General features: G+C 40.3%; 1 protein-coding gene across 1 annotated transcript in view; it reads left to right on the forward strand.

Annotated features, from left to right (window-relative positions):
- The first annotated feature begins 1,772 nt into the window (after positions 1–1,772).
- COL8A1 (collagen type VIII alpha 1 chain) overlaps positions 1,773–26,259 on the forward strand; it is a 171,715-nt gene continuing 147,228 nt past the window's right edge. Inside the window, exon 1 of the mRNA XM_027557556.1 lies at positions 1,773–1,981. Within this exon, the coding sequence (XP_027413357.1) occupies positions 1,854–1,981 (128 nt within the window). The 5' untranslated portion in view covers positions 1,773–1,853. The remainder of the gene's footprint in view (positions 1,982–26,259) is intronic.

Consider the following 26,259-nt stretch of genomic DNA (forward strand, 5'->3'; position numbering starts at 1 on the left):
TGGGTAAGTGTAGGCACATTTTCAATTATCATAACTCAAGGAGGGTGCTACTGGCATCTGGTGGGTAGAGGCCAGAGATACTGCTCAACATCCTATAATAGCCGGAAAAAGTTCTCACCAGAATTATCTGGACCAAGATGTCAACAGTACCCAGTTCAACATATTCTGCTCTTGGTCATCATTTTTCCTTCTCTTGGAGTCTGATAACTTCTCCTCACTCCACACACAAAGACATCAGGACTAACCGGAGGCCAGCTCAGGCATTCTATATGGTGGCCCCTGGTGGCTCAGACGGCAAAGTGTCTGCCTGCAAAGCAGGAGACCCGGGTTCGATTCCTGGGTCGGGAAGATCCCCTGGAGAAAGAAATGGCAATCCACTCCAGCACTCTTGCCTGGAAAATCCCATGAACGGAGGAGCCTGATAGGCTACAGTCCATGAGGTCACAAAGAGTCGGGCACGACTGAGTGACTTCACTCATGTGGAGGGTGCACATGCTCTGGCAGCTCACCAAATATGGCTCCCCTTCTCGTTAGCTTGAGCTAGTTGCTTAACCCTTTGAAATTCCTTTCTTTAAAAAAAAAAAAAGAAAGAAAGAAACTACACAATATGAATCATATCTAACTCCATAAGGTTGTGGTGAAATGAATCAAGTTTCATATATGTATATATTACTATACATTTATATAGTTATATATCAATAGTGTCAGTAAAAGTTATTGCCCTTGTTCTTTTCAGGCCCATCCATCCATCTCCCTGCCCCTTTCTTTCCCCTTGTCTGTACCCCTCATCCTCAAGGCTCAGGTTCTCTCTTTTCAAATGCTTTAATTCCTGTGGTGGCAAAAATCAAACTTGGGCTAGGAAGTGAGTCACGGCTCAGCAGCTAAAGGAGTTTGTTTTTCTTTCTCTGAATGTATTTCTTAAGAATTTCGGCCTGATCCTTCAGCCTCTTGTTGGTTGAATCCTCTTAATGTTTAAGACACACAGAGAGCTATGGCACCAAGACGTTTTCCAATTGCTAGGAATGAGAGTTTTTAAAATACCGAAAATAACCAGAGGGCAGAGAGCCCTGCAATCCTGTTACATAAGCAGATGTTGGAGGACCGAGGCTGGTTTTGAGGTTCCTTTCTCCACAAGCCAATCTCTGCTGATCCTCTCCAACCTTTGCTGGATTTACCTTAATGCTGCAGAAGTCTCCAGAGGGGCCTCTGGACGCTGCGCACTACCGGCAGCACCGGGAGAACTTGCTGGTCACAAAGCACAGTGGGGAGTGATGAGTGAAGGGCCGGCTTTCACCCGCGGGGGGTGGGAGACAGGACGCAGGAGGGCGGCCGCATCGCAGCCGGCTGTGGACAGCCCTTCTCCGCGCCCACCCAGAGCTCGGGATGTGCTACTCCGACGGCCAGCTTCCCCTCCTTTCCCTTGCCTGTGAAATTTCAAATATTCCTGAACCGTTATTTAGGTTTTCGAATTCACAGAAAATACCTATTGTTATCTCCGTCACTCACAACTCGCTCCCCAACACCACTACCATCTAAGATGTCATACAAAATGGCAAATAATCAAATTCCCCTTTCCCTCCGTATCTTGCTTGTTTAACTGTCTCAGTCTCCTATTCATTTTCTCCCCCAATCTCTTCCCTGTTTGTGGACTACATCCCTTTATAAGTTTTCTCTCTTGTCTCTCTCTTTTTCTCTTCTTCTCCCTCCTCTCCCGTTCGCTCCTTAACCCTCCTCCCTCCCCGCCCCTCCTCCCGCTCTCCGGCTCCTGGCTCTGCCCTCGCCGCCCCTCCCCAGAGAAGAGTGTCCAGCTTCCCGGGGCTGCCCGCCCGCTGCTGCTTCTCTGCCCACCTACCATGAGGAGCGGCTCCTCCCACCTGCCCATAAAAGCCAAGTGCATGTTACCAGCAGCGGATCAGAGCACTTTCCCGGTCCTCTCCTGTGGGAGCCCCCGAGCCTCTCTCCTGGATCTTACGTGCTCAAGGTAAGATAACCCTTCTGCAGGCATCTGACCTACTGGGGGTTGCTTTGGGGGAATCAGTTTCCCCTGGTCAACGTGCTTACTGTTTGGTTAGAGCTGATTCTTATGAATGCCAGATCGGCTGCTCCTTTAAACCAGCAACTGGTTTGAAAACAAACTTCTGTTTGAACGGTAAAATAAAAGTTCGTTTGGGGCAGAAACAGCAGCATAAATATTGCAAAAACCTTTTCGCCTTTTAAATCACTTTTGCCCCCGGTTGCTGGCTGTTGCCGAGGTTAAAGTGTATCCGTTTGGGGTGCTTTCCTGACCGCTTTTCATTGTAAATATTTCACGTAACAGTGGGGGCAAGGATAACTTTGTCCCATTGTCAAAAATGTACTTTAAAAGAACACAATTAGTTTCCTAAAAATAGCACAAAGGTCTGCTAACAATTTTGCCATGTTTTCCAAACCCCCAAGACAGCTTCTGTGAGTCCTTTAAAAAATATCTTTCCAGGTTTAAGTGCTTGGAAAAAATGATGCCAACGGGTACCATTTGCCCAGAGACCATAATCAGGTGGCTGGTAAGATAGGAAAGAACAAATCCAAATTGACAAGCTACAGCACAACGTGAGAGCACAAAGTTGTCTTTTCAAGACGTCCTAAAATGAGAATTGTGCTGAAATACAAAAGTGTATAAAAGAACTTCATGAATTTCTATACACACACCTAAACATAAAGCATTTCAATGTGTTCCACAGTCAGAGAAAAATACAGGCCAGATTATCCAATACTTCTGTTTACACCCGAGGGTTGTAAAGAACGATCAGCTTGAAGGCTTTGGAAGTTTGATCCCTGCTTGTCACCTTCTTTTCCCTTATCTAGTAAAAATTGATCTGATTGGCAGATAGATAGTCTTTAAGCTACCCTCATTTTTAAAGATTTCGGACTTTACATCCTGATCTCTGAGGTCTGAGAATGTGTGTCGTGCACCTGTGAAGGAAAAACGTCCGCCGCAGCTACTTCTGGAAAACCAGACACTTAGTCCATGAAGTTTGCAGTCAGAATCTGCGGGCTGGGTGGGATGAAACTCTCTCATGTGGGAGAAAAACCCTCTTCAAATATTTCCTCTGGGGAATTGCACAAGCCAGCTGAGAGACGGCAAACCAAAGCTGGCAGTCAGGAAACCAAACCACTGTTTCAGCCCTCAAGGTTCTTAAAGTAAGAGAGGAAGAGTTTTCCTCTTTTTTTTTTTTTTGGTTTGTTTATATTGTTTCACTTGAAAAAGGAAAAGTCTCCAAAGCTGTAAAAAATTCTTCACTATTAAAGAACATAGAATCATTAGAAGTTTAACTGAGGGTCTTCCAAACCTTTCCTCCTTATCGCTTGCATATCAAAAGAAATAATAAAGATATTTAAAATTTCTGTTTGGCATGGAGAGGATTCAATGCTATTATTCAAATGAAAAAGTTATATGTAAAACTTTCTGTCATGTGAAATTTTGCTTCATTAGAAAAAATTATTACTAGGAGTGCGGTTTCCTTTAAGAAAATGATATAAAATTACTATTGGCCATGATAATATGTGACCTGAGCATATTAAAATACCTTTTATCTCAAGCCACAGTGCAGACTGCTTGCTTCATATTTGCTGTAAGTGGGTAATCAACCATGACAAGAGCACAGGTATGGGACTGGGCCAAACCAAGTGTGTGGTATGTCCAAGCTAATTCCTCTTTTATGTTAGTGCCGGATTCACGCCCATCATCACAAGGGTGAAAAGACACTGCTTCATTCACCAGATCCCCTTGAGGAAAGTTATCTTTTCTGGGAGGAAAAAAAAAAAGTGCTGCCAGTGTAAAAGAGCTCCCTGTTATTCCTAAATGTGGGGATGAAAAGTGTTCCCCCAGGGTTTGCTTCTGCTTTTCCTGGCAGTTAATCCACTCTACCAGCTATGAACCATTTCATAGTAACTGCTTTCCCCATGTGCCATCACATTCAACACCCTAAATAACTAGATGAGATCATCCTAGACTGCTCATGACCTCACTTTCCCAGGGGTCTTTACCAGACACTAAAAATGATACTTTCTCCATAGTTTCCTCCTTAAGTTTATAGAAAAATCAGTAGTGGGGATTCATGGAGTCCCCACCAGTGACTCCCCCCTTGCACAGAACATACAGGCATGAGTCTTGTCTATGCCATTGTATAGCTGCCCCTGGATTGGGTTGCTTCATGGCCATACCTACCCCATACCACTCCAGCAAAATTTGAATGACTCCTTTAATGTTTCTTATAAAAGAAAAGTGACTGCATGTTTCACTAGAGACACACGGGAAGGGTGCTCGGTTGATCTGGAGGGCCTGTTACATCTAGGGAAACACACATTTTAGATCTTCTGCTATTCCCAAAATTATAAAACAATATTCTTCCCATGATCAGAAGGTATATCCTACCTTAATTCCATTTGTGAAATAAAAGATGAAATGAACAGAGAATTGAGAGGGAAGCTGGGCAGAACTGCTCCTAGAAAGTGCCCTAGAAGAGAAAGATCAGAATCTCTGTAATAAATGCAACTTCTTTTTGTTCTTTTTTATGTGGAATATGAGGAACAAAATCCATATCTGCTGTTGTTGTTTTTTTAATCAATGAGTGTTTCTAATAATTTAAGATTCATCTCTACTACACCCTTCTGTAACAGAAAGAACAGCCCTTCTAGAGACCAAAATGATTTCAGGTCTGTCCCACATTAAAACTCATAGATATTTGCCAGTTATAATTTTATAATAAAAGCTACATTCTGAATATAAAAATCCTCAGAACACATTTTTAACTAATGGGTAGTTCATGTCAACAAAGCCACCTCTAACTCTCTCAAAGGGTCCAATGTTCAGTAACTATTTGAAAGTTAGAAGTTAGAGGCAGCTGTCTACTCCTCCCTATCCATGGTCTTCAACTGTGATATGGCAACCTGCAGCGTGATTGAGATGCAGCGGTATTTGCCAATCTCTGGTCCTCCAAGTAACCCTCTGGAAATTAGGTCTTTCTTCAGGCCTTGGCTTCCTTCTCTTCCACCAAGCCCCCGTGAACATCCATATGCATAACTCAAGGAAAGTATAGATCTCGAGACTAGAGTGCCGTCTTCTGAGAGTTTCATTGTTCTAGCTACTGAGTGAAATGAAAATAAAGATACAGAGAGAAGAATGAGTGTCCTGTGGAATTTAGAGAATCACTTTAGCATTGTGTAAAAAAGAACCCCTTACTACCCAAAGCATCTAAAAATTTAAATTAAGAAATAAAAAGGCCAGCTTACAGGTTGTTTCAAAATGTTAAGGATATAATGAAAAAGATCTTCCAATGACCTGACAGTCATTAACATCAGTTTATACCCCCAAGTACTAATTTAGAGCTCTGCTAAACTTCCCCTTTGCAGAGACCCAAGGAGTGAAGACTGGGAAAGAATAGTAACCACATTTCAGCACCAACAGAGAAGCCACTAATTAGACATTTCACTATTGACTTGGGAACTACATTTGCTGTTTGAGGAAGGAGGTTCTTATAGTCTATCTTTAAGCAAATAGATTTGCAACAAGAGGGCTAAAGGGAGTCACACACGGTCGGAATGTCTATAATCTGGGGGCCCTGTGAAAGCAAATCCACAAAGCTGTTGAAATTGCAAGGAATCAAACTGAAGTGACTGAAACAAAAATGTTCCCAAAAACTGATCATAGAGTAATCTGCTAAAATAATAATAAATTCCCACTTCTCAGTGTAACATAACAGCAAAAGCTATTATGGACACCTATAACTGATTATGTAAAATATCAAAACATATTGATGGTCTACCTTCAATCTCCTCTGTTAATTTTGGGCTCACTTCTACTGTCCTTCCTGGAAAATGAAAGCTGTCCTCTCCTTCAGTACAGGATTTACAGATGCAGTCATGTCTCTCTGTGCTACCTCCTTTTTTTTTTTTCAGTGAAAGAAATCTCTATTCAATCCTTATAGATCTTATAGTTTCTGGAGTACCACCCATAACTGTGGCATTTCTCATTATCAAAAGGCTCATACTTCTCTTAAACAGGTGATGTAGATTTTCACTCCAACAAATAATAAACCTTTACATTTTTCTAAATCTTAATTCATATACCTAGAAGATAGGTAACTTAAACTTGCTACATGCCTCCAAACTGAAATGAAGTGTCTAAGCAGTTTTATTTATCTAGGCTGTAGTCTAACTTCTTGGGGTTTAAACTTTTATTTAGGGAATCACACAGTACAAAGGCTGAAAGAATCCTTGGAGCTAATTTTAACAAAGTTAATTTTACAGATGAGAAAAGTCAGAGAGGCTGATGTTTCCTAAGGTCACCCAGACATGAGTAGGAGAAGCAGGACTCGAGTTCATATAACCAAACTCTCTGTTCAGGGCTCTATTTTGAATAATTATCATGTGTCTTCCCCATACAGTGTGTATCTAAGATGTCTCTGACTATGACGAGAATTCTGTTGAAACATAAAATATAGAGTTCTTAAAAACCGTAACTGGTAGAGGTTTGGGGCTTCAGCTGTACCTCTCCTACAGAACGTTCAGAAACACTGGTGCAATCCCTTATGAAGAGTGAAGTCGCTGGTTGTCACCATCACTGGCACCTTGTGTGTCTTTATCTTCATTCCAGGGTCTTATATGTAATAGCTGCTTGGTAAACCTGTGTTGAGAGAGTGAGTGACTGATAAAAAAAAAAAGGCTAAGTATAAAATATCCATATTTCTTAACTCCTTCCATAAAAATCCTTACAAGCCTATAGGTACTTATAGAGACTCAGATCCAAGTATATGAAATTTAAGATTCCCTGGTGCTTTAAGTAATGTAGGAGAGTTCATTTAGCCTTATCAATGGCTGAGCCATTTCCCTGCCTACAGAGATTTCATTAATCCTTACATTTGCCTGAGTTCTAGGAATAATGCTATTTTTTGCAACAGGCTTAAGATTGAGTTCCAATTTTTCCATGACAGAACAAATGTATTATTATTTATGTGATGATTTACAGCATAACCTTCCTCTTCTGGCATCACATTGACAGTGTGTTATCAATATACCTGGAATCTCCTCAGGTCTTTAATGAAAGAAATGACAAAATATGCATAATGGACCATTAAGGAACATACTGGTTAAGGAGTGTAGGCATGAGAAGTGTTATGACACCAGAGAGGGATTATCAAGAGGTCAAGAGTATAGACAAGATAGTGCAGCTAAGAGGATCCATTCCTCTAAAACAGAGGAGGGAGAAACTCCGGAGAAGAGATTTTTTTAACATGATTGTCGTAGCTAAGACCCACTCAAATGTTTGGGAAGTAAAACCTTATTTGGGTCAGACTTCTTTCTGTATAGTACAATATTAGGAATGGCTCACATGGGGAAAAGCTTTATAAATTTTACATCTATTAAAACTCTTCTTAACCCTTAACTGGACTTCCACTGAGAAAAGAACCTCACTTGACCTCATTTTAAACTTGATCCTGACCCAGAGTACTAACTCCATGGATATAATGTCATCAAAATGCTCTCTGCTAAGATAAAAATACAACTTTTTGTAATACATAAAGTTACCCCAATGTGGAAAGTGATAAAGGTATAAAAGAATATTCTTGTCTTTTCTAGAAAGAACTTACTGAGAAAGAGAAAGATGTTACCTCAGATGCTTCTTCACTTTCCTCTAAAGCATGCCTGACAATTGTTTGCAAAACTTTGAAATAGTCATTGTGTTTCTGAAATTGGTTTATTGTATGTTAAAATTTACATGGTCCGTGACTAAGCTTCATTGTGAAAACATACTTTTAAGTAAGTCTTTCTTGAAGACTGTCTTTCTTAAGCTCTCTTGAAGTGTTTACATCTCAGGATATTTAAGCATTGGCATCATTTGATGTGCTGAGATTAAAGACAATTAGTCACTTCATGCACTACTTTTCCAACTAACTGAATAGGCCTGGGTGTGGATGTCAGCTGTTGGCTTCTCCAGGAAATAAAATGTATCAGCCTGTTGGGGAGCTTTTCTAGTCCTCTCTGCTAGCTAGATAAAACAGCTGTTTTGCTGAAATTCTAGGCCACCATTAAGGTTTCATCTATTAGGGAACTATGGCCGATTTAGAAAGACATTTGGCCACCCAGCAGTGGCGTGGCTAAGCCACAGCTGCCCTCAGTTCAACAGCAGGACAGCAGACCTTCCGAGCTGGTTGAAGAGTGTTGTCCTAGGGCAGCTGGGAGATATTTTGTGAGCTCTTATCCCATTTAGTATGTTTCCTCTATCATACTGTGTGCACGCTAAAGATAAATCTAAACTTGGTTCATAAATTCAAAGTGATGACTGTACATTATTATATTTCTTTGAAGATCTGTACTTAACAATTTTCCCATCCAGAGGTCATAGTGTTCATCCGTGCTATAAAGCCAAACAAGTAGCCTCTTGTTAAAGGGCACGTACAAGACAAGCCTGAGGAATACAGGAAGGGAGACGCTAGGTGGAGCTAAGAATTTGAGGCTTAGGTGACCAAGACTGTTGAGGTAGAAAGAATGAAGGAAGATAAAGGATTTGCAGCAAAAATAGGCTATTGGATCCACAGTCCCTAACTTCAAGTCCAGTTCCCTTCTAGCTCCCAGCTGACTCTAGTCCCCTGCTGTCCCCATGACTGGGGAGGGAGGTTATTGACCAGTAGAGGGAGCTGGGGGGTTGAGTGTCTAAGAACAGAAAACTGATTTGTTCCCAGAGGGAGCCTTCAGATTTTCATTTTTCTGATAAAAGACAGAACAAGGTGTCCTCTACAACCAGTGGCGAAAATGTAGCACAGGAGTATACCACATTGCTGATTTTCCTTTAAAAAAAAAATCCCAATTTAAGCCTCTACAAATAAATCACCTGCATTTCAGCAATGCCAGAAATGTCCAGGCATGTAGGAGTTTATTTGAAAGAAAACCATGGCAATCTTAGAAAATGTTCTTGCCGAGGCCACCACCAGCCAAGACTTAAATGTTCAGGACTAAACGCTCAATTCAGCAATAAATAAACCACATCAGCTGGGGGTCCGCAGGAGACAAGCACAGAGTCAAGGGCCGAGAAAACCTCCTGGGTTCCAAAGGGAAGCCCTAGCGTCCTGCCAGGATCAACCCTTGGTCCCCAGGAGAGGGGAAGGGAAATGCAAGAAAGAGGGAGGCAGAAATGGGCCAAAAAGGCTTTATCCAATCAAGACAGCCCAGAACTTGCATTCCAGGATCCTCATTTCTCTGGGCAGCAGTCAGTCTTGCCTAGACCGAAGTGAATACCTTTCTGTTGAACATTTCCATTGCGCAGTGGTGTGGGGATGGCTTGTTAAGACTTGAGACAATTGCAAAATTCAGAACCCTCTAGAGGATAGAGATCAATTAGGACCATTAAAAAAAAAAAATCCCTGGCATACGAGGAAAGAGCAGCTTGCTTTGTAAAACTTATGACATTCATAGGAAAACAGAGCAATCCTCTCTCTAGGACTATTAGTGATCTCAGTAGAGATGAAGCTGTGAAGTTGGTACGCATGTGGCCTGAGAATCCTCTGTTCTACGAATCTTTAGTGTTTTAGTCCCCAGAACACCTTGACTGTTTCTGGGGCCTTGATCATCTTTATGCCTTAATTTATTTATCTTGAATAGAAGAACAATTCTCAAAGAACCCCTCTCTTTAGAGGCAAGTAAGGTCTTGCCAAAAATTTTACAGAATGGTGCTACTTAAGCATACATAGTTAATGGATTGGACTCAGGACACCTGGAGATGGCTCTTGGCATTTACAAAGAACCAAGTTAAAATGGAATACAGTGCCAAATAAGCACCTAACTTTCCAAGATGTACTAAGAGCATTTTTATTTCTTATAGTACAGAGGACAATATTACATGTCTCAAGGGGCCAGATAAGGCCTAGGGTAAGTAGAAAAAGGGAAAGAAACAATAATTAAACTATGACTTCAAGAGTCTCAAGAGGCCTATACGTTCACCTATTCATTATCTTGACACCAGTCAAAAGATAATTCCTCATACAGAAAAAAAAGTTTTTGTGATTTTTAAAGTTGTTTTACTGGAGAATATTTTTAATAGTGACTCTTATAGTATAAAATTTCTAAATGCCACTTCTTCAGCATTTTCCAAAGTGTGTTTCAAAACCAGTAATATGTGGGATACTAACATGTTTATACAGAAAAAGGTTCTATGGTCAAACAAACTTTAGAAATACTTAATCAAATAACATGAGCAATTTTACTTATTATTTTACAATTGATACAAGTAATTTTACCAATTACTTATTATTTTACAATTTTACTTACAAGATTTAATAAAGACCTTAATATGCTCTGTATATTTTCATTCTTCAAAAAAGTTACAGTAAATAGTGTGCACCCAACATATTCGATAACAAATCTTCTCAACCTGAGGGCATCTCTCTGGTCTGGTATTTTATGGGATAGTTTAGGAATCACAAGCCTCAACTGTTCTCAGTTTAAATTATTCCAAGACTTACTGGGACATGATATTTTCAGTGTTACTAGTTAATATGTAATATACATTGATTGTCAGTATAGATTATGTGCTATGTCAAACCATAAAGTAAGAAATAATCCCAGTGTGATTTCCAAACCCAATTGAAAAGGGACGAAAAGAAGCAAATGAACATGTCTTGGTCCCATGACTAAGTTCTTTATGATAAGAACAGCAGAAATGTTAAAATAATTTACCAATAGTTAAGTTAAACAGTAAATGAGAGAGAAAAAGAGGGGAGGGAGTGATGGAAAGAAAGCAAGAAAGGAAAGAGGGGAAGCAGGGAGAATATTGGATAGACTGAAATGATCTCTTCCTTCCCTCATCTTTCTCAGTGTCAGGATATTGTATTACAAATAGAGAAACGGCCAACAATGAGTAATAAGTCAGTAAATGGGCAGCCTGGATAATTTTATGAATTAGCTCAACAGCCCCTGAGCTGTTCAACATAAACACCACTAATTAATCAAGATCATTAACCAAACATTTTTCTTGAGAATTTACTTTATCGCCATCAATAGGGAGCTAATTCCTGGAATAGGAACACACTGATATTCTAGTATATCTTGCTACATCAGGGCTTATTGGTTTACCTATGACACTCAGACCTCCTACCCATATCAAATTGATTACTTCTCTTAGGGTTCTACTCTGGAACATCTCTTTCCCCTTTACAAAGATCACGCTTGGAAGCCAGTATCCCAAAAGCATTGCAGTGTAGCATCCTCTCCTTTAAGAAAATAAGTTCACAGTCATCCAAGGGAAAAACTCAGACTCACCATTTCTAGTTACAATTATAGACACTATCTAGTAAGTGTCTCACAGAAGCAGACACCGTACTGCTCTCATTACCTCTATTCCTTACACCAGCAGTACAAAGGTGGTATTATCATTCCCAATTCAAAGATGAGAAAAACAGAGCGCCTATTTGGTCAAGCAACTTGCCCAGGGTCACCCAACTAGAAGTGGCAGAGCCAGGATTCCCATCCCAGTCATGCTCCAAAGGCCGTAGGTTTCCTGCTCCTCCACGGCGCCTCTCCTGAGGTCTCATCATATCACAAAAGGAAGAAAAAATATCGACTCCCTGTGTCACTACCTCTGACTCATAAAGAAAGTCAGAGAATTCCAATGGCTCTCTTCCTAGACACTGCCTACTGGCTCTGTTTTTTGTTTAATACTGTGATTTTAATTTCTTTTTCTTTTTTGTATTTTTTTCCTAAAAGCATGCTGCCATTTCAGAGCCAAAGAAGTAAGGTCTGTGTAACTAGAAAAATAAACAAAAAAAAGCTATCATTTCTCCCTGGGGTAATTTATAAGGTCTAAGGTTTCTCCATAAATTCTCCCCAAGTGATCCCAAGTTGCTTGGCATGAGTCTGGGAAAAAGAGTGACAAGCAAGCATGTCATTCCTCAGGCAGGAGAAATTCCCATGAGTATATGAGGAACAGCCTAGAACAAAGGTACTCTGGCGTGTGAAACACACTTGAATCCGGCTCCCTGGATCATTCTTTGACTCTTGCTGTATTCCATACCCAGGTGAAGAGAGTAAAGACAGTTTAACTGAGGCCCCAAGCCACGTGAGTCACCCAGACAAAAATCTATTGTCTTTACACCTGCCGCTTAAGCTATTTGAGGGTGTACAGGTATCCTCCACTTTCCAAAAGTTCACTTTATGCCACTTCACTTCTATGAAAGACCTATATTACTACCTGTTTCTGCTAATCTAAAGAAATCCAAAGAAGATTTTCACCTTTATGGCGGGGGGGGGCGGGCGGGGGTGAAAATGCAACAGTGTTGGCTTGGCCAAAAAGTTCATTCACATTTTTCCGTAAGATGGTATTGAAAATCCAAACAAACTTTTTGGCCAACCTAATAGCATTCAGCACTGCCAAGCTCCTTCCCCAGGAATTGCACTCAGCATCAAGCTGCCATAGCTCTGAACTGTGTCTGTAAGCATCTGTGCTTATTCTGGATTTATTTTCTGCACAAGACGTGTCCTAAGGTACCTGCTTCTTCACTTTACCCCATTTTCCCTTATGAAAGATTTCATACGAATGTTCTGATTTCAGATAGCAGGGGAAGCTTGTATGTAGAAAATAGTTACACTCTGAGCCCTTCCTTTGTGCTGTACCAAAGACAAAAGAGGAAAGAAGGTCTAGGTCTTTCCACATGGTCACATTCTGCTTAACTTTATAGTTTTGTGCTTGATCTTCCCTCTCTGCCTGGAGCATTCCTCATTTGATCTACTGGCTTAATTTGTACTCCTCCTCTGAGATTCAGATCAGCAAACTTCCCCTCTGAAAAGACCTGCCTGCACCTGGCCTGTCTTGACGACATGTGCACCTCCCCACGCCCACTAGTGTTCTGTACACAGCCCTGTCACGGCCACATCTTTGTATAAGACAGTGATCCCCTTGTAGGATTCATGTGCTGTTTATCGCTGCACCTTCGATGCTTAGCACACAAGAGAAACTTAATAAATGTGAAAAGAAAAAAAGGGATGAGGGGACAAAATGCAATGATGGTACATGAGAGGCTCTAAATATGCTTTTCCCTCTCCCTGTAGTTGTTCCAAGAAGCGCACACACAAACACAAACGCGCGCACACACACACACACACACACACACAGCATTACTAGGCTCAACTCTGTAGTTGTTTGTAAGGCTCAGGACGAACTCCCAGTGGGAGATTAATATCAAATATGAGGCTTCTGAATACCTAACTACATAAGGAAAGATTATTTGCTGGGTGGTGCCACTGCCCCAGGACTATCAGTAACCTGCTCAAAACTATTTATTAGCATTAGAAAACAGATCAAACATCTTAGCTTGCCAGCCAGTCCCTCCATCTCTCTTACCCCAATCCAGCTTTCCATTTTCATCACTCTCTCGTCTGTACCAGGAATTTGACCTAAGTCAGATGGACTGTTCTTCCCCCAAATATTCTTTCCCCTTTTTTCTACTGACTATGCCCCACTGTCCTTTACACTTGTCAAAATAACCATAAATTCAAGGCCCTACTAAGATCTTCCTAAGTACTGCAGCCTGCATTGATTCTTCCTTATTCTCATCTGGTTGGTAGTTATTGTAAATATCAATTATGTGATGCCTGTACCCTGTATTGAAGAAACTGGGGCTGTCTATTAGAACTTGCTGCAATTATAGAAATGTGTCATAACTGAACCGTCCAAAATGGTAGCCACCAGCTCTATACGGCAACTGAGTACTTAACATGTGGCTAGTGCAACTGAGGTACTGACTTTTATTTTATATTTTTGTAGTCTCTTTAAAAATGACATAGCCACATGTAGCTAGTGGCTACTGTATTGGGCAACACAGAATATTTAACTTTTTGTGTGCTATGTCTTGTATCCTTGATGAACATATAAACTATTGGGGAAAAAAATTGAATTCAGTTCTTTTTTGTATCCTCAGCTCATGCCATGATTGCAGTAGTATTCAACAAATGTTGTGGTCAGTGCATTGCTAGACTACTGGGTCTGCCTCTGATAGTTATACTCTCTTGAAGAAGTCCTCTCCCATATGTACATAATATTAATAAAAGAATACAGATTGTCTTTGCTTAATGGTTTAAACTCACTCAGAATGGCACTGTATCACTACATGGATCCTCTATCACTATAAAACCAAAATAAGATGAAGAATGATTTGAACTGAGTCTCTGAAAGAAAAAGTTCCATTATGCATAACTCTCTCTTCTCTTTTCCCTTTTGGGGGAAAATATGTTTTAAATGTTTTTTAAACACATTTCAGACCTGCTGAAACAGAATTTCTTCAATTTTCAAAATGACCTTTTCTACAGAGAAAGACTGTCCCTGAGAATCTGAAACAAGTTCAGCCAATCAGATTTTTATTACCCACTGAGGCCCCATCACTTTCTAAAGGAAGGTAGTTCTCAATGATAGACTTTCCCATAGCATTCTTTTCTCTATTTCTAGTGCCCAATCTGAGGCTCTTTGAAGAAGGCTAAACTTCTACTAGCAGGTCAGGGAAGGTCACAGGTCTTTGGAATTTAACAGTGATGTGCCCCTGGCATTTGCTGGCTTACCAACAGCCCTTCAGGAATCATCATGCCAACAGGCCAACCCCACAACAAAGTCCTGTGCCTGCAAAGCCAAGAGCAAAGTGATCAAACAGTCTGGTTGCAGATTAGATTCTGACTTATTAATAAGCTTTCAGAAAATAAACCAGAATGTGTCTCTAACAGCAACAGTTTACAGGAGATGTTTAATGATTTCAGAGGTCAGCCATACTGCATGCCTTCCTTCTGACTCAGTGAAGAGCAGGACAGGGCAGAAGAGATGTGGACAAAGCCAGGGCAATCAGCTGTATCTTTTCCATTCACAGCTAAGTTTATTTGGAGTGACTGGAAAAACCTTCAATGAAAACTTTTTAAAAATAATAAAATAAAAGAATTTACCCTGAGATCATCAGCCAGACAACATCGAGAAATAATTAGGGGTTGGTATTTTCCTCTGCCTTGTAAAATATTTTCAAATTGTAGGATAAGCAAGCCCTAGAGGATCATAAAGATAGCAATAACATTTCAATTGTATTTTTTTAATATTTAGTCATCAAAGATATCACCATGTGTTTAAATCACATTTGAATACATATAAATAAAATTTTCATCTGCAGACAGGAGCCAGTGGCTAAAGAAAGAATCCACTGACTCCTTTAAAACAGAGCAAGAACACCAGAGAGGTTTGAGATCTTGGTTTTATAAAATAGAATTCATTATTACCACATGAGCAAGAGAATATTAGTAAGTATCTTAACTTGAGGCCTTTTAAACATGAACATATTGATGATGATAAAAATAACCTTTGCAAAGAAATCTGCAGTTTATGACATATATTCTATAATACATTCCTTTATTTGCATTAGAGATTTTTATCTATATTTCACACATGAGTCTGTGGAGACTTAGAAAGATTAAGCAACTTTCACAACATCATTTAGACAGTAAGTGATGGAGCTTGAATATGAACCTAGATCATCCCATTCCTGAAGTCCTCTTCTTTCTACTCACCTAGGCTTAGAGTATCACACCCAGGTATGGTCCTGGCACGATAAATGAGAAACTGCAGCAAAGGAAAGCTGAATGGTCTTTAAGATTACTTCATAAACCAGATTCAGTGATTAAGAATGTGCTTTTCAAGAAGATAGAACTCAAACTCCCAACAATGATAGCAGTTAATGTGTAATGAAGGTTTACTTTGTGCCGTGTAGAATGCCAAAAGCTTCTCTTTTTTTTTTCTTATATATTAGTGCATGTTATCCTGATCAATTTCCTATGAGACAGGATATGTAAGAGAGGTGAAGTAATTTCCTTCCTCACGTGGCTAGAAGTAAAGTAACCAGATATGAAACCAGTAAATCATATTCCTGAGCTCTCCTCATTAACTGCTACATCATTGACATTTTAACCCCAAAGAATTAATCACAACACCCTATTAGTAATCTGTGGACAAACAGATTGGCAATGGTCGCAGGACCAGCAATATAGAAGTGCCACTAATAATCAGCAAGAATAGTTTTATAGACTGTTTTCTGTACAGTTGATGATTTTAAAGGACACACAATTAATTTTAAACCTGCCCGTAAGTTGTAAAGGGTATTTAAAAATCCCCTTTGAATTAATGCCAAAATGCATGTCATTAATGGAAGAAAAAATAACAAAACACCTTAAACCATCGACAAGAAGCCACGGTCACAAATAAAAGCACTGAATTTGGCAGAAGTCACAGGGTCATGTACTACCTCTGCTACCCAGAAGCACAGACACCCTGGGCAAGACCGTGGGTCTCACCCAGTGTTCACTTTCTTGGCTTTAGAATTAGTCTGCCTCTCCAGGTTGTTATGATGTTTAATAAGATAACATATGAGAAAGTAACTGGCACTCAGAAGGCACTTGGTAAAAATTATTTGATAATAATGACTCCCAATTATTGAAGGTGAAAGTGAAGTCACTCAGTCATGTCCCAGTCTTTGCGAGCCCGTGGACTGTAGCCCACCAGGCTCCTCAGTCCATGGGATTTTCCAGGCAAGAATACTGGAGTGGGTTGCCATTTCCTTCTCCAGGGGATCTTCCAGACCCAGGAATCGAACCCGAGTCTCCCGCATTGTAGTCAGACGCTTTACCATCTGAGCTACCAGGGACTTAAATATTGCTTTATACATAATGCAAATAAGGGCAAACTAAGGATCTCTTTCCTTTGCAGTTCATTTGATGAACTCTAGACTCCTACTCCAGGGTGCTTCAGTGAGCTTGTCATGGTGGCAGTGTGGGATATTTTTCGGCTCATCTATCTTTCTGGTCTTTGGAGGATTTGGGATTTGGAGAGTAAGGAGGTTGTTTATGTTCTGCTGCTGTTGTTATTTGTTTGTTTGCTTGTACTAAATGGCACTACGTCAGTGTTCCCAGTAGTTCCCCAATGGAGGAAATTTCTGTGATTGCATAATCCCTCTCCAGTCCAAAGCTACCTCCTTCCATTACCAGGGCAATGTAGGTAACATATAGGCAACTGTGGTATCATCAGAAAAACGATGGCTGTCCCAAGTGTTTCATCTAAGGTCTTAGCTCATCCCATGGGCTTCTGGAGCTTTATGCTTCTATGCTCTGTACATGCCCATTTAGGGTGCTGGCATTCCAAATACATCCTGGTCCCTTCATTTTGATGCAGTAATATGCCTTCTTTTTTATTGGAGTATAGTTGACTTACAATTTGGTGTTAGTGTCTGGTGTATGGCAAGTGATTCATATATGTATTCTACATAGAGAGACTATATATATGAATGATGAATTCGGGTGAATACTATCCAAACCACTAGAAAAAACTAAATTATTCCGAGTTTCAGAATTAAAATGTATTTAAGGTAACTTTTCATTTACCTTCTTAGGTCATGCACATTCTCCCTACAAAATTCAATGTCAAAGAGTCCTATCTTATATGAATTCCATTTTCCTATTTTAAAAGAGTCTTATCTTATATGAATTCTATTTTCCTATTTTAAAGGAAAATAGGGCTTATTTTAAAAGCCCTAGCCTTTTTATCTCTATGGCTTAATTATCAAGAAAACTTTCAATCCAGACTCCCTCAATAACTGGCTCTGAGAAGCCAAATGTTAGAATAAGGAAAATAATAAGCTACAGTGGAAGGTACTTTCGTTTATGAGACAAAGGAAAGAGGGCCATAAGAATTTTGAAAGACTGTCATTCCAGTTCAATTACCCTACTTTTGTTTGTTTAGGTCTTTGATCTCAACCTCATTTATTCATTCATTCAACAATTCAACATCTAGCTTTTGGGGGCCTACTACATGCAAGCCGTAGATGCCAGATGCCATCAAGGACTGTTTGACCAGCACTTAGGATTAGCAGCTGAAAGGCAAGAAACCAGTAAAAAGCCATTTGAAGCATAAATGCACAGGGCATATGAGAACTCCTTTTTACTCAAAGGGGAGGCCAATTTTTGTGCCTTTTTCATGCTGGTCAGGGTGTTCTGAGCCTTCCCTGGGACCAGTATTCTCCCACAACACACCCCTCCTCACTCAAGAAAAGGCTTTCACTCAATAGCTGTCAAGGATTCAAGCCCTAACCTACTCTCCAGGTGCCAAAAACCTAATAAGTCAGCACCTTAATAGATATACTTCAGACATTCAGCACACATATATAAAAATGTACAACACAGTAACCTCTGTTTTATCTGGTATTCTTTCATCTAAAATTGTTATGAAGTCTTTTAATTCTGTTGCCAACAAGATAAAATGAGTGAGTGTCCTAGGGATGACCCCACGTCACTGAGAATCCTAAGGGCCTGGAACAGAATTGGGTACTTTGCTTTCCAATAAATGCTGGGTGGATGAATATTATCTGAATCACTAGAAAAAAAATAAATTATTCCAAGTTGAATTTCAGAATTAAAATACACTTAAGGTAATTTTTCATTTATCTAGCATTCTGAAAACTTCAACCCTACATAACACAACTGAGGATAAAAAGTAAGTCAAAAGTACTCAGAGATGAAAGCAGTGGTTGTTAAGGTTTGTGGTATGGTGGTGGTATAGTTGATAAGTCGTGTCCAACTCTTTGTGACCCCATGGACTGTAGCCTGCCAGGCTTCTCTGTCCATGGGATTTCCCAGGCAAGAATACTGGAGTGGGTTGCCATTTCCTCCTCCAGGGGATGTTTTCTCAACCCAGGGATCAAACCCAGATCTCTTGCATTGCAAACAGTCTCCTGCATTGCAGGTGGATTCTTTCCGACTGAGCGACGAAGGGAAGCCCATTACGGTTTGTCAGTCAGTCAGTCAGTCAGTTCAGTCCGACTCTGTGCGACCCAATGAACCGCAGCACGCCAGGCCTCCTGTCCATCACCAACTCCCGGAGTCCACCCAAACCCATGTCCATTGAAACGGTGATGCCATCCAACCATCTCATCCTCTGTAGTCCCCTTCTCATGCCCTCAATCTTTCCCAGTATCAGGGTCTTTTCCGATGAGTCAGCTCATCACATCAGGTGGCCAAAGTATTGGAGTTTCAGCTTCAACATCAGTCCTTCCAATGAACACCCAGGACTGATCTCCTTTAGGATGGACTAGTTGGATCTCCTTGCAGTGCAAGGCACTCTCAAGAGTCTTCTCCAACACCACAGTTCAAAGCATCAATTCTTCAGCATTCAGCTTTCTTTATAGTCCAACTCTTACATCCATACATGACCACTGGAAAAACCATAGCCTTGACTAGATGGACCTTTGCTGGCAAAGTAATGTCTCTGCTTTTTAATATGCTGTCTAGGTTGGTCATAACTTTCCTTCCAAGGAGTAAGCATCTTTTAATTTCATGGTTGCAATCACCCTCTGCAGTGATTCTGGAGCCCAGAAAAATAAAGTCTGACACTGTTTCCACTGTTTCCCCATCTATCTGCCATGAAGTGATGGGACCGGATGCCATGATCTTAGTTTTCTGAATGTTGAGCTTTAAGGCAACTTTTTCACTCTCCTCTTTCACTTTCATCAAGAGGCTCTTTAGTTCGTCTTCACTTTCTGCCATAAGGGTGGTGTCATCTGCAGACTGAAACTATAGTCACAGACAACTAGTCAATCTGATCACAGCCTAGTCTAACTCAATGAAATTAAGCCATGCCATATGGGGCCACCCAAGACGGATTGGTCATGGTGGAGAGGTCTGACAGATTGTGGTCCACTGGAGAAGGGAATGGCAAACCACTTCAGTATTCTTGCCTTGAGAACCCCATGAACAGTATGAAAAGGGAAAAAGATAGGACAGTGAAAGATGAACTCCCCAAGTCAATAGGTGCCCAATATGCTACTGGAGATCAGTGGAGAAATAACTCCAGAAAGAATGAAGGGTGTGAAATGGTATCTCATAGTGGTTTTGATTTGCATTTCTCTGATAATGAGTGATGTTGAGCATCTTTTCATGTATTTGTTAGCCATCTGTATGTCTTCTTTGGAGAAATGTCTATTTAGATATTTGGCCCATTTTTTGATTGGGTCATTTATTTTTCTAGAGTTGAGCTGTAGGAGTTGCTTGTATATTTTTGAGATTAGTTGTTTGTCGGTTGCTTCATTTGCTATTATTTTCTCCCATTCTGAAGGCTGTCTTTTCACCTTGCTAATAGTTTCCTTTGATGTGCAGAAGCTATTAAGGTTAATTAGGTCCCATTTGTTTATTTTTGCTTTTATTTCCAATATTCTGGGAGGTGGGTCATAGAGGATCCTGCTGTGATGTATGTCAGAGAGTGTTTTGCCTATGTTCTCCTCTAGGAGTTTTATAGTTTCTGGTCTTACATTGAGATCTTTAATCCATTTTGAGTTTATTTTTGTATATGGTGTTAGAAAGTGTTCTAGTTTCATTCTTTTACAAGTGGTTGACCAGATTTCCCAGCACCACTTGTTAAAGAGATTGTCTTTAATCCATTGTATATTCTTGCCTCCTTTGTCAAAGATAAGGTGTCCATATGTGCGTGGATTTATCTCTGGGCTTTCTATTTTGTTCCATTGATCTATATTTCTGTCTTTGTGCCAGTACCATACTGTCTTGATAACTGTGGCTTTGTAGTAGAGCCTGAAGTCAGGTAGGTTGATTCCTCCAGTTCCATTTTTCTTTCTCAAGATCGCTTTGGCTATTCGAGGTTTTTTGTATTTCCATACAAATTGTGAAGGCTGCGATCCAAAAGTCTACAAATAATAAATGCTGGAGAGGGTGTGGAGAAAAGGGAACCCTCTTACACTGTTGGTGGGAATGCAAACTAGTACAGCAACTATGGAGAACAGTGTGGAGATTCCTTAAAAAACTGGAAATAGAACTGCCTTATGATCCAGCAATCCCACTGCTGGGCATACACACTGAGGAAACCAGAAGGGAAAGAGACACGTGTATCCCAATGTTCATCGCAGCACTGTTTATAATAGCCAGGACATGGAAACAACCTAGATGCCCATCAGCAGATGAATGGATAAGAAACCAGTGGTACATATACACAATGGAGTATTACTCAGCCATTAAAAAGAATACATTTGAATCAGTTCTAATGAGGTGGATGAAACTGGAGCCTATTATACAGAGTGAAGTAAGCCAGAAGGACAAACACCAATACAGTATACTAACGCATATATATGGAATTTAGAAAGATGGTAACGATAACCCTGTATACGAGACAGCAAAAGAGACACTGATGTATAGAACAGTCTTTTGGACTCTGTGGGAGAGGGAGAGGGTGGGAAGATTTGGGAGAATGGCATTGAAACATGTGAAATGTCATGTATGAAACGAGAAAAAAAAAAAAAAGAAAAAGACTAAACTTCTAGTATGACCAATCAAGAAAATAAATAAATAAATAATGATCATACCAGTGCTATTTTTTTTCTGTCATTTGCTGTGAAATAAATGTGGTTTTAGAAAAATGCTGGTTTCTCAATACTTAACTAAATTAAATTTCTATTTTACTTCTTATTCCTTTTTGACTCTCCTGTGAGTCAATATGTCTTATTTAATAACAATGGTTAGATTTAAATAATCACTTAACATATGTTACTCACAGTGTTTAAAATTGCATATGTTTCATGTATTAGCTCCATTTATTTATCTTAACAATAAAAAGCATAATTTTCATTGGTAAAAAAAAAAAAAAAAGAATGAAGGGATGGAGCCAAAGCAAAAACAACACCCAGTTGTGAATGGGACTGGTGATAGAAGCAAGATTCAATGCTGTAAAGAGCAATATTGCATAGGAACCTAAAATGTTAGGTCCATGATCAAGGCAAATTGGAAGTGGCCAAACAGGAGATGACAAGAGTGAACATCGACATTCTAGGAATCAGTGAACTAAGATGGACTGGAATGGGTGAATTTAACTCAGATGACCATTATATCTACTACTGCGGGCAGGAATCCCTTAGAAGAAATGGAATAGCCATCATAGTCAACAAAAGAGTCCAAAATGCAGTACTTGGATGCAATCTCAAAAACGACAGAATGACCTCTGTTCATTTCCAAGGCAAACCATTCAATATCACAGTAATTCAAATCTATACCCCAACCAGTAATGCTGAAGAAGCTGAAGTTGAACAGTTCTATGAAGACCTACAAGACCTTTTAGAACTAACACCCAAAAAAGATGTCCTGTTCATTATAGGGGACTGGAATGCAAAAGTAGGAAGTCAAGAAACACCTGGAGTAACAGGCAAATTTGGCCTTGGAGTACAGAATGAAGCAGGGCAAAGTCTAATAGAGTTCTGTCAAGAGAACACACTGGTCATAGTAAACACCCTCTTCCAACAACACAAGAGGAGACTCTACACATGGACATCACCAGATGGTCGCCACCAAAATCAGATTAAGGTTTGTATTCATAAGCAATTAGGATTTCTCACTTCAAGCCTATTTACCTCTACTTTGCAAATAATGCTAACAAACTTGGTTCTCTGATCCCTAAGTACAGGCTTACCCGGCAGCTCAGTGGTAAAAAAAATCCACCTACCAATGCAGGAGACATAAATTTGATCCTGGGTTGGGAAGATTCTCTGGAGAAGGAAATGGCAACCCACTCCAATATTCTTGCCTGGGAAATCCCGTGGACAGAGGAGCCTGGCAGGCTATAGTCCATGGGATCACAAAAGAGTCAGACATGACTTAGCCACTAAACCACAAGAACATAGCGAACTTGAAGTACCTAAATTTGAATAGGGGAAGGGATTGCAACAAGTGCACTGACAGCAGGGAGGAATAGAATCATGGAAGCCTAGCAGTACAGAAGGAAAAGCGCTATAAAATGATCAGAATTTCTAAGGGAAATGGCATTCGTGGAGGAGATAAATAGTTGCATAGACTTAGGAAGTTTCTGGGGGAACCACTGAATCGCAGCTGAATAAAAATACTGACATATTTAGTAGTATCATTTAAGAATAAAGGGCATTCTGTATTTCAAATATATCGTATAAAAACAAGCCTATGTTGGTCCTGGTGGGTGTAAAATTATCAGCTATTAGGAAATTTTTAATTTATCCAAAATGTCTCATTCCCTGAAGACTCAGGAAAGTTGAGGTCATTCTACTATATATGAGTGTGTATGCATGCACATGCGCACATATGTATATAAATTATATGAAGTAGAATTTTTGTTGCACTAGAAAACCTCATCCCCCTAACATGCAGTATAATGGATTATTAACTTTTTGGTTGTTGGCTTCCTATAAAAGCATGATCAAAGTGGTTACCTGGAATCCAAAACCTTGAGTTCATGCTTTCTTTTCATCTAATACAACTGAGATCAGAGAAATTACCTCACTGCTCAGTGACTCAATTTATCTGTTGGTATAACGAGAAAAACAAAAGCTCAGCTCTCAAGGGTCTGGTGGACTGCTCCCATTTCAAAACTTGGAAATGTTTAATATAAATCCCAATAATAGCCTGGTTTGGGTTATTATTTTTAAGCAAACACCCTTCAAAAAAAAAAAGAGGCAAAGGTAGTCAGTCTTTCTTTCCCCAGTTTCTTTCCTTACAGTTTTTCCTTTCCAAAGAACACAACAGAGAAACAAAGAGCCAAGCACTCTGACTCACAATTTTTTCTAATAGTGCTGTGGTCAATTTGCTCCCGCATAAAAAAGTAGTCATGAAGCTTTGAACTCTGGGTCTTGGAAGGCCAAGCATGGAAAAACATCTTTAGCAGAAAGAAGGGCACGTTCCCAATCTGTCCGAATCTGTCCATTGTGATGCGTCTGTGAAAAGCCCACTTGGGCACACAGCTCCCCTCATTGGAGCCCTTTTCTGATGTTAGAGCTTTCTGACAAAAGAAGGGGCTGAACTTTGCCTTTCAATGAAATCTTGAGTCTAGTTTCTTTTTCAGATCTTACTCATTTCATCCTTAGGATGGTTTCTTAGTTTGAACTTGCTTTTAGGACAAATGCGGAAAATGCTAAAACTTTGTGCCTAGAAAAGCTGGCTCCATCCTTCTTTCAGGGGGAAAAAAAGTCCTATGTGGTTCAGAAAGCTGAAGGTTCACAGAGAGCCTTCACTTAGAGATTTCTGATATTGAAATTGGTTATTACATCCCAGCAATGAGCAGATATCACGCTTTTTGTTTTCTTCAAGGCTGCTTTCTTAAAGTCTGTCACAGTCTAACATACAACTTTGTAGTGTATGAAGGGCTTTCATGCATGTTCATTCATTTGTGAGACCTGTATGCCTCTGATTTCCCAGTATTTTATAGTTGTGTTTTATTTCTGGTTTTAACTATTTTTTTATTGTTAATTTATTTGGCAGCCTTGGGTCTTAGTTGCGGCACTCCGGATCCCCATTGTGTCATATGAGATTTTTCGTTAGGACACACTGGCTCAAAAGTTGCAGTGCGTGGGCTTAGTTGCTCCATGGCATGGGGAATCCTAGATCCCTGACCAAGGATTGAACCCATGTCCCCTGCATTGCAAGACAGATTTTTAACCACTGGACCACCAGGAAAGTCCCTGTTTTAATTCTTAAAGACACTCACAATCTGAAAAAGATACATATCCATTTTGGTACATGTTTAAATGGCTATTGTCATTCTTTGGCTGAGAAGATTAAGAAGTTGGCTGTTCCTCCGTATTGCCCAGTTGAAAATTTTATCTCAGTACTAAAATCTCATTATCTAAAGTGCTCTACGGACATCTCAAAAGTGTCTTCATTCATCTCCCTGGGAGGAAGTTTCTACAGAAACACTGTCCACTCACTGTTACCAAACACACACCTAACCTGCAGGCCATTCTGTCCCCTGTGCCTTCTCTCTGTTACAGACATTCTTCTTCCTAAATTTCTCCATATTCTCTGGCACTCCTCATCCCAGCCCTCCTGCCTTCTGGGGATTTCACTCTGAACTATTTGCACCATCTGCCCATTACAGCTGTGGTGATCTCTCTCAACCCAGATTGCATCATGACTCACATCTGTTTAAAACCTTTCGGGGATATTTCATGGCCCTCAGATTAATAGAATCCAAACACCATCAGAGGATTTACAAGGTTCGTTTTTAATCTGGGCCTGCCGATCTTTCTAGCTCCATTTCTTTCCATACCACTTGCTGTCACCAAGCCCCGCCCCCCTTTAGATATAGCCAACAGTTTTCTCTGAGCATGCCATAGCTCTTGTTTTTTAGGGCTTTCATTCACACTATTCTGTCTTTTTGTCTGGAACACCTGCCTTCTCATCATCTCCCATCCCCCTCGAAGCCATCCTTGAACCCCAGAACTGGATTAGGTGGTCCTGCTGTATGCTCACATGTTGCCCCAACATCCCTCTATGGCATTTAACACTATCACTGTAACTATTTAATTAACAGATTATCTCTCCTCCTGGCCCCATTATAAACCCCATTATGGTCCAAATTGAGTTTGCCTTACTAAGCAGTGTGTTCCACTCCTGAGCCTGAAACCAAGCACAGATATTTAATATTTGTTGAATGAAAGAATGAATGAAAGACACATTAATGATAATCAGAGAAGTACCAATATCAAAGATAAAGCAGTAGATTCAAGATTTAACCAGGGTTCTAGAAAAAGTGAGTGGTCAAAAGTCTGGTCAAAGAAGTCAGAAATCAAAGTCTTGAACAATCAGCAGTGCAAGGTGGTGGAGGAAGAGGTCTAGACAGGCCCTTATCCATAACAGCAAACAGAATCTGGTAGTCACAACACCAGCCAGTCCCTCTCATGCTCATCCTGAGCAAAGTTCCCCAAAGTTTCAGACTGTGATATGAGGACTACCTACATCATGATTCTACATCCCCAGCCAGCCCTACTGACTCAGAATCTTTTCTAGGCTGGGGCCAGAAATCTGCATTTTCAACCAGCACCCCAAGGGATACTTATGTACATTAAGGTCCTGGGCCAGAAGTACAGATAATCACAATAGCTGGTTGAGTAGGGAGAACAAGAGTGGGAAGCAAATACCCTTCCTTGGTGGTGTCTAGCTCGATACTGTGAGCCCCAGTTGCTGTCCATGTGGCCCATGACTCATTGATAAGGATCCCTTTTGCTCTGGTTCATTCATAATGAGCTAACACACAGCTGGTCCGTGTGTGACCCTTAAAAGTTCCAACAAGGGTCATGTGTAGGGGGGAGGGGGCATGCTTTCAAAGCACTGTGGTTATAACCCCCACCTAACTTCTCACTGTGGCCTCCCTTCTCTTATCTGGGGCATGGCCCAGTATATTCATCTCCACCTTCTATCTGGACA

This window comes from Bos indicus x Bos taurus, chromosome 1 (genome assembly GCF_003369695.1).
Source record: "Bos indicus x Bos taurus breed Angus x Brahman F1 hybrid chromosome 1, Bos_hybrid_MaternalHap_v2.0, whole genome shotgun sequence".
Lineage (NCBI taxonomy): Eukaryota > Metazoa > Chordata > Mammalia > Artiodactyla > Bovidae > Bos > Bos indicus x Bos taurus.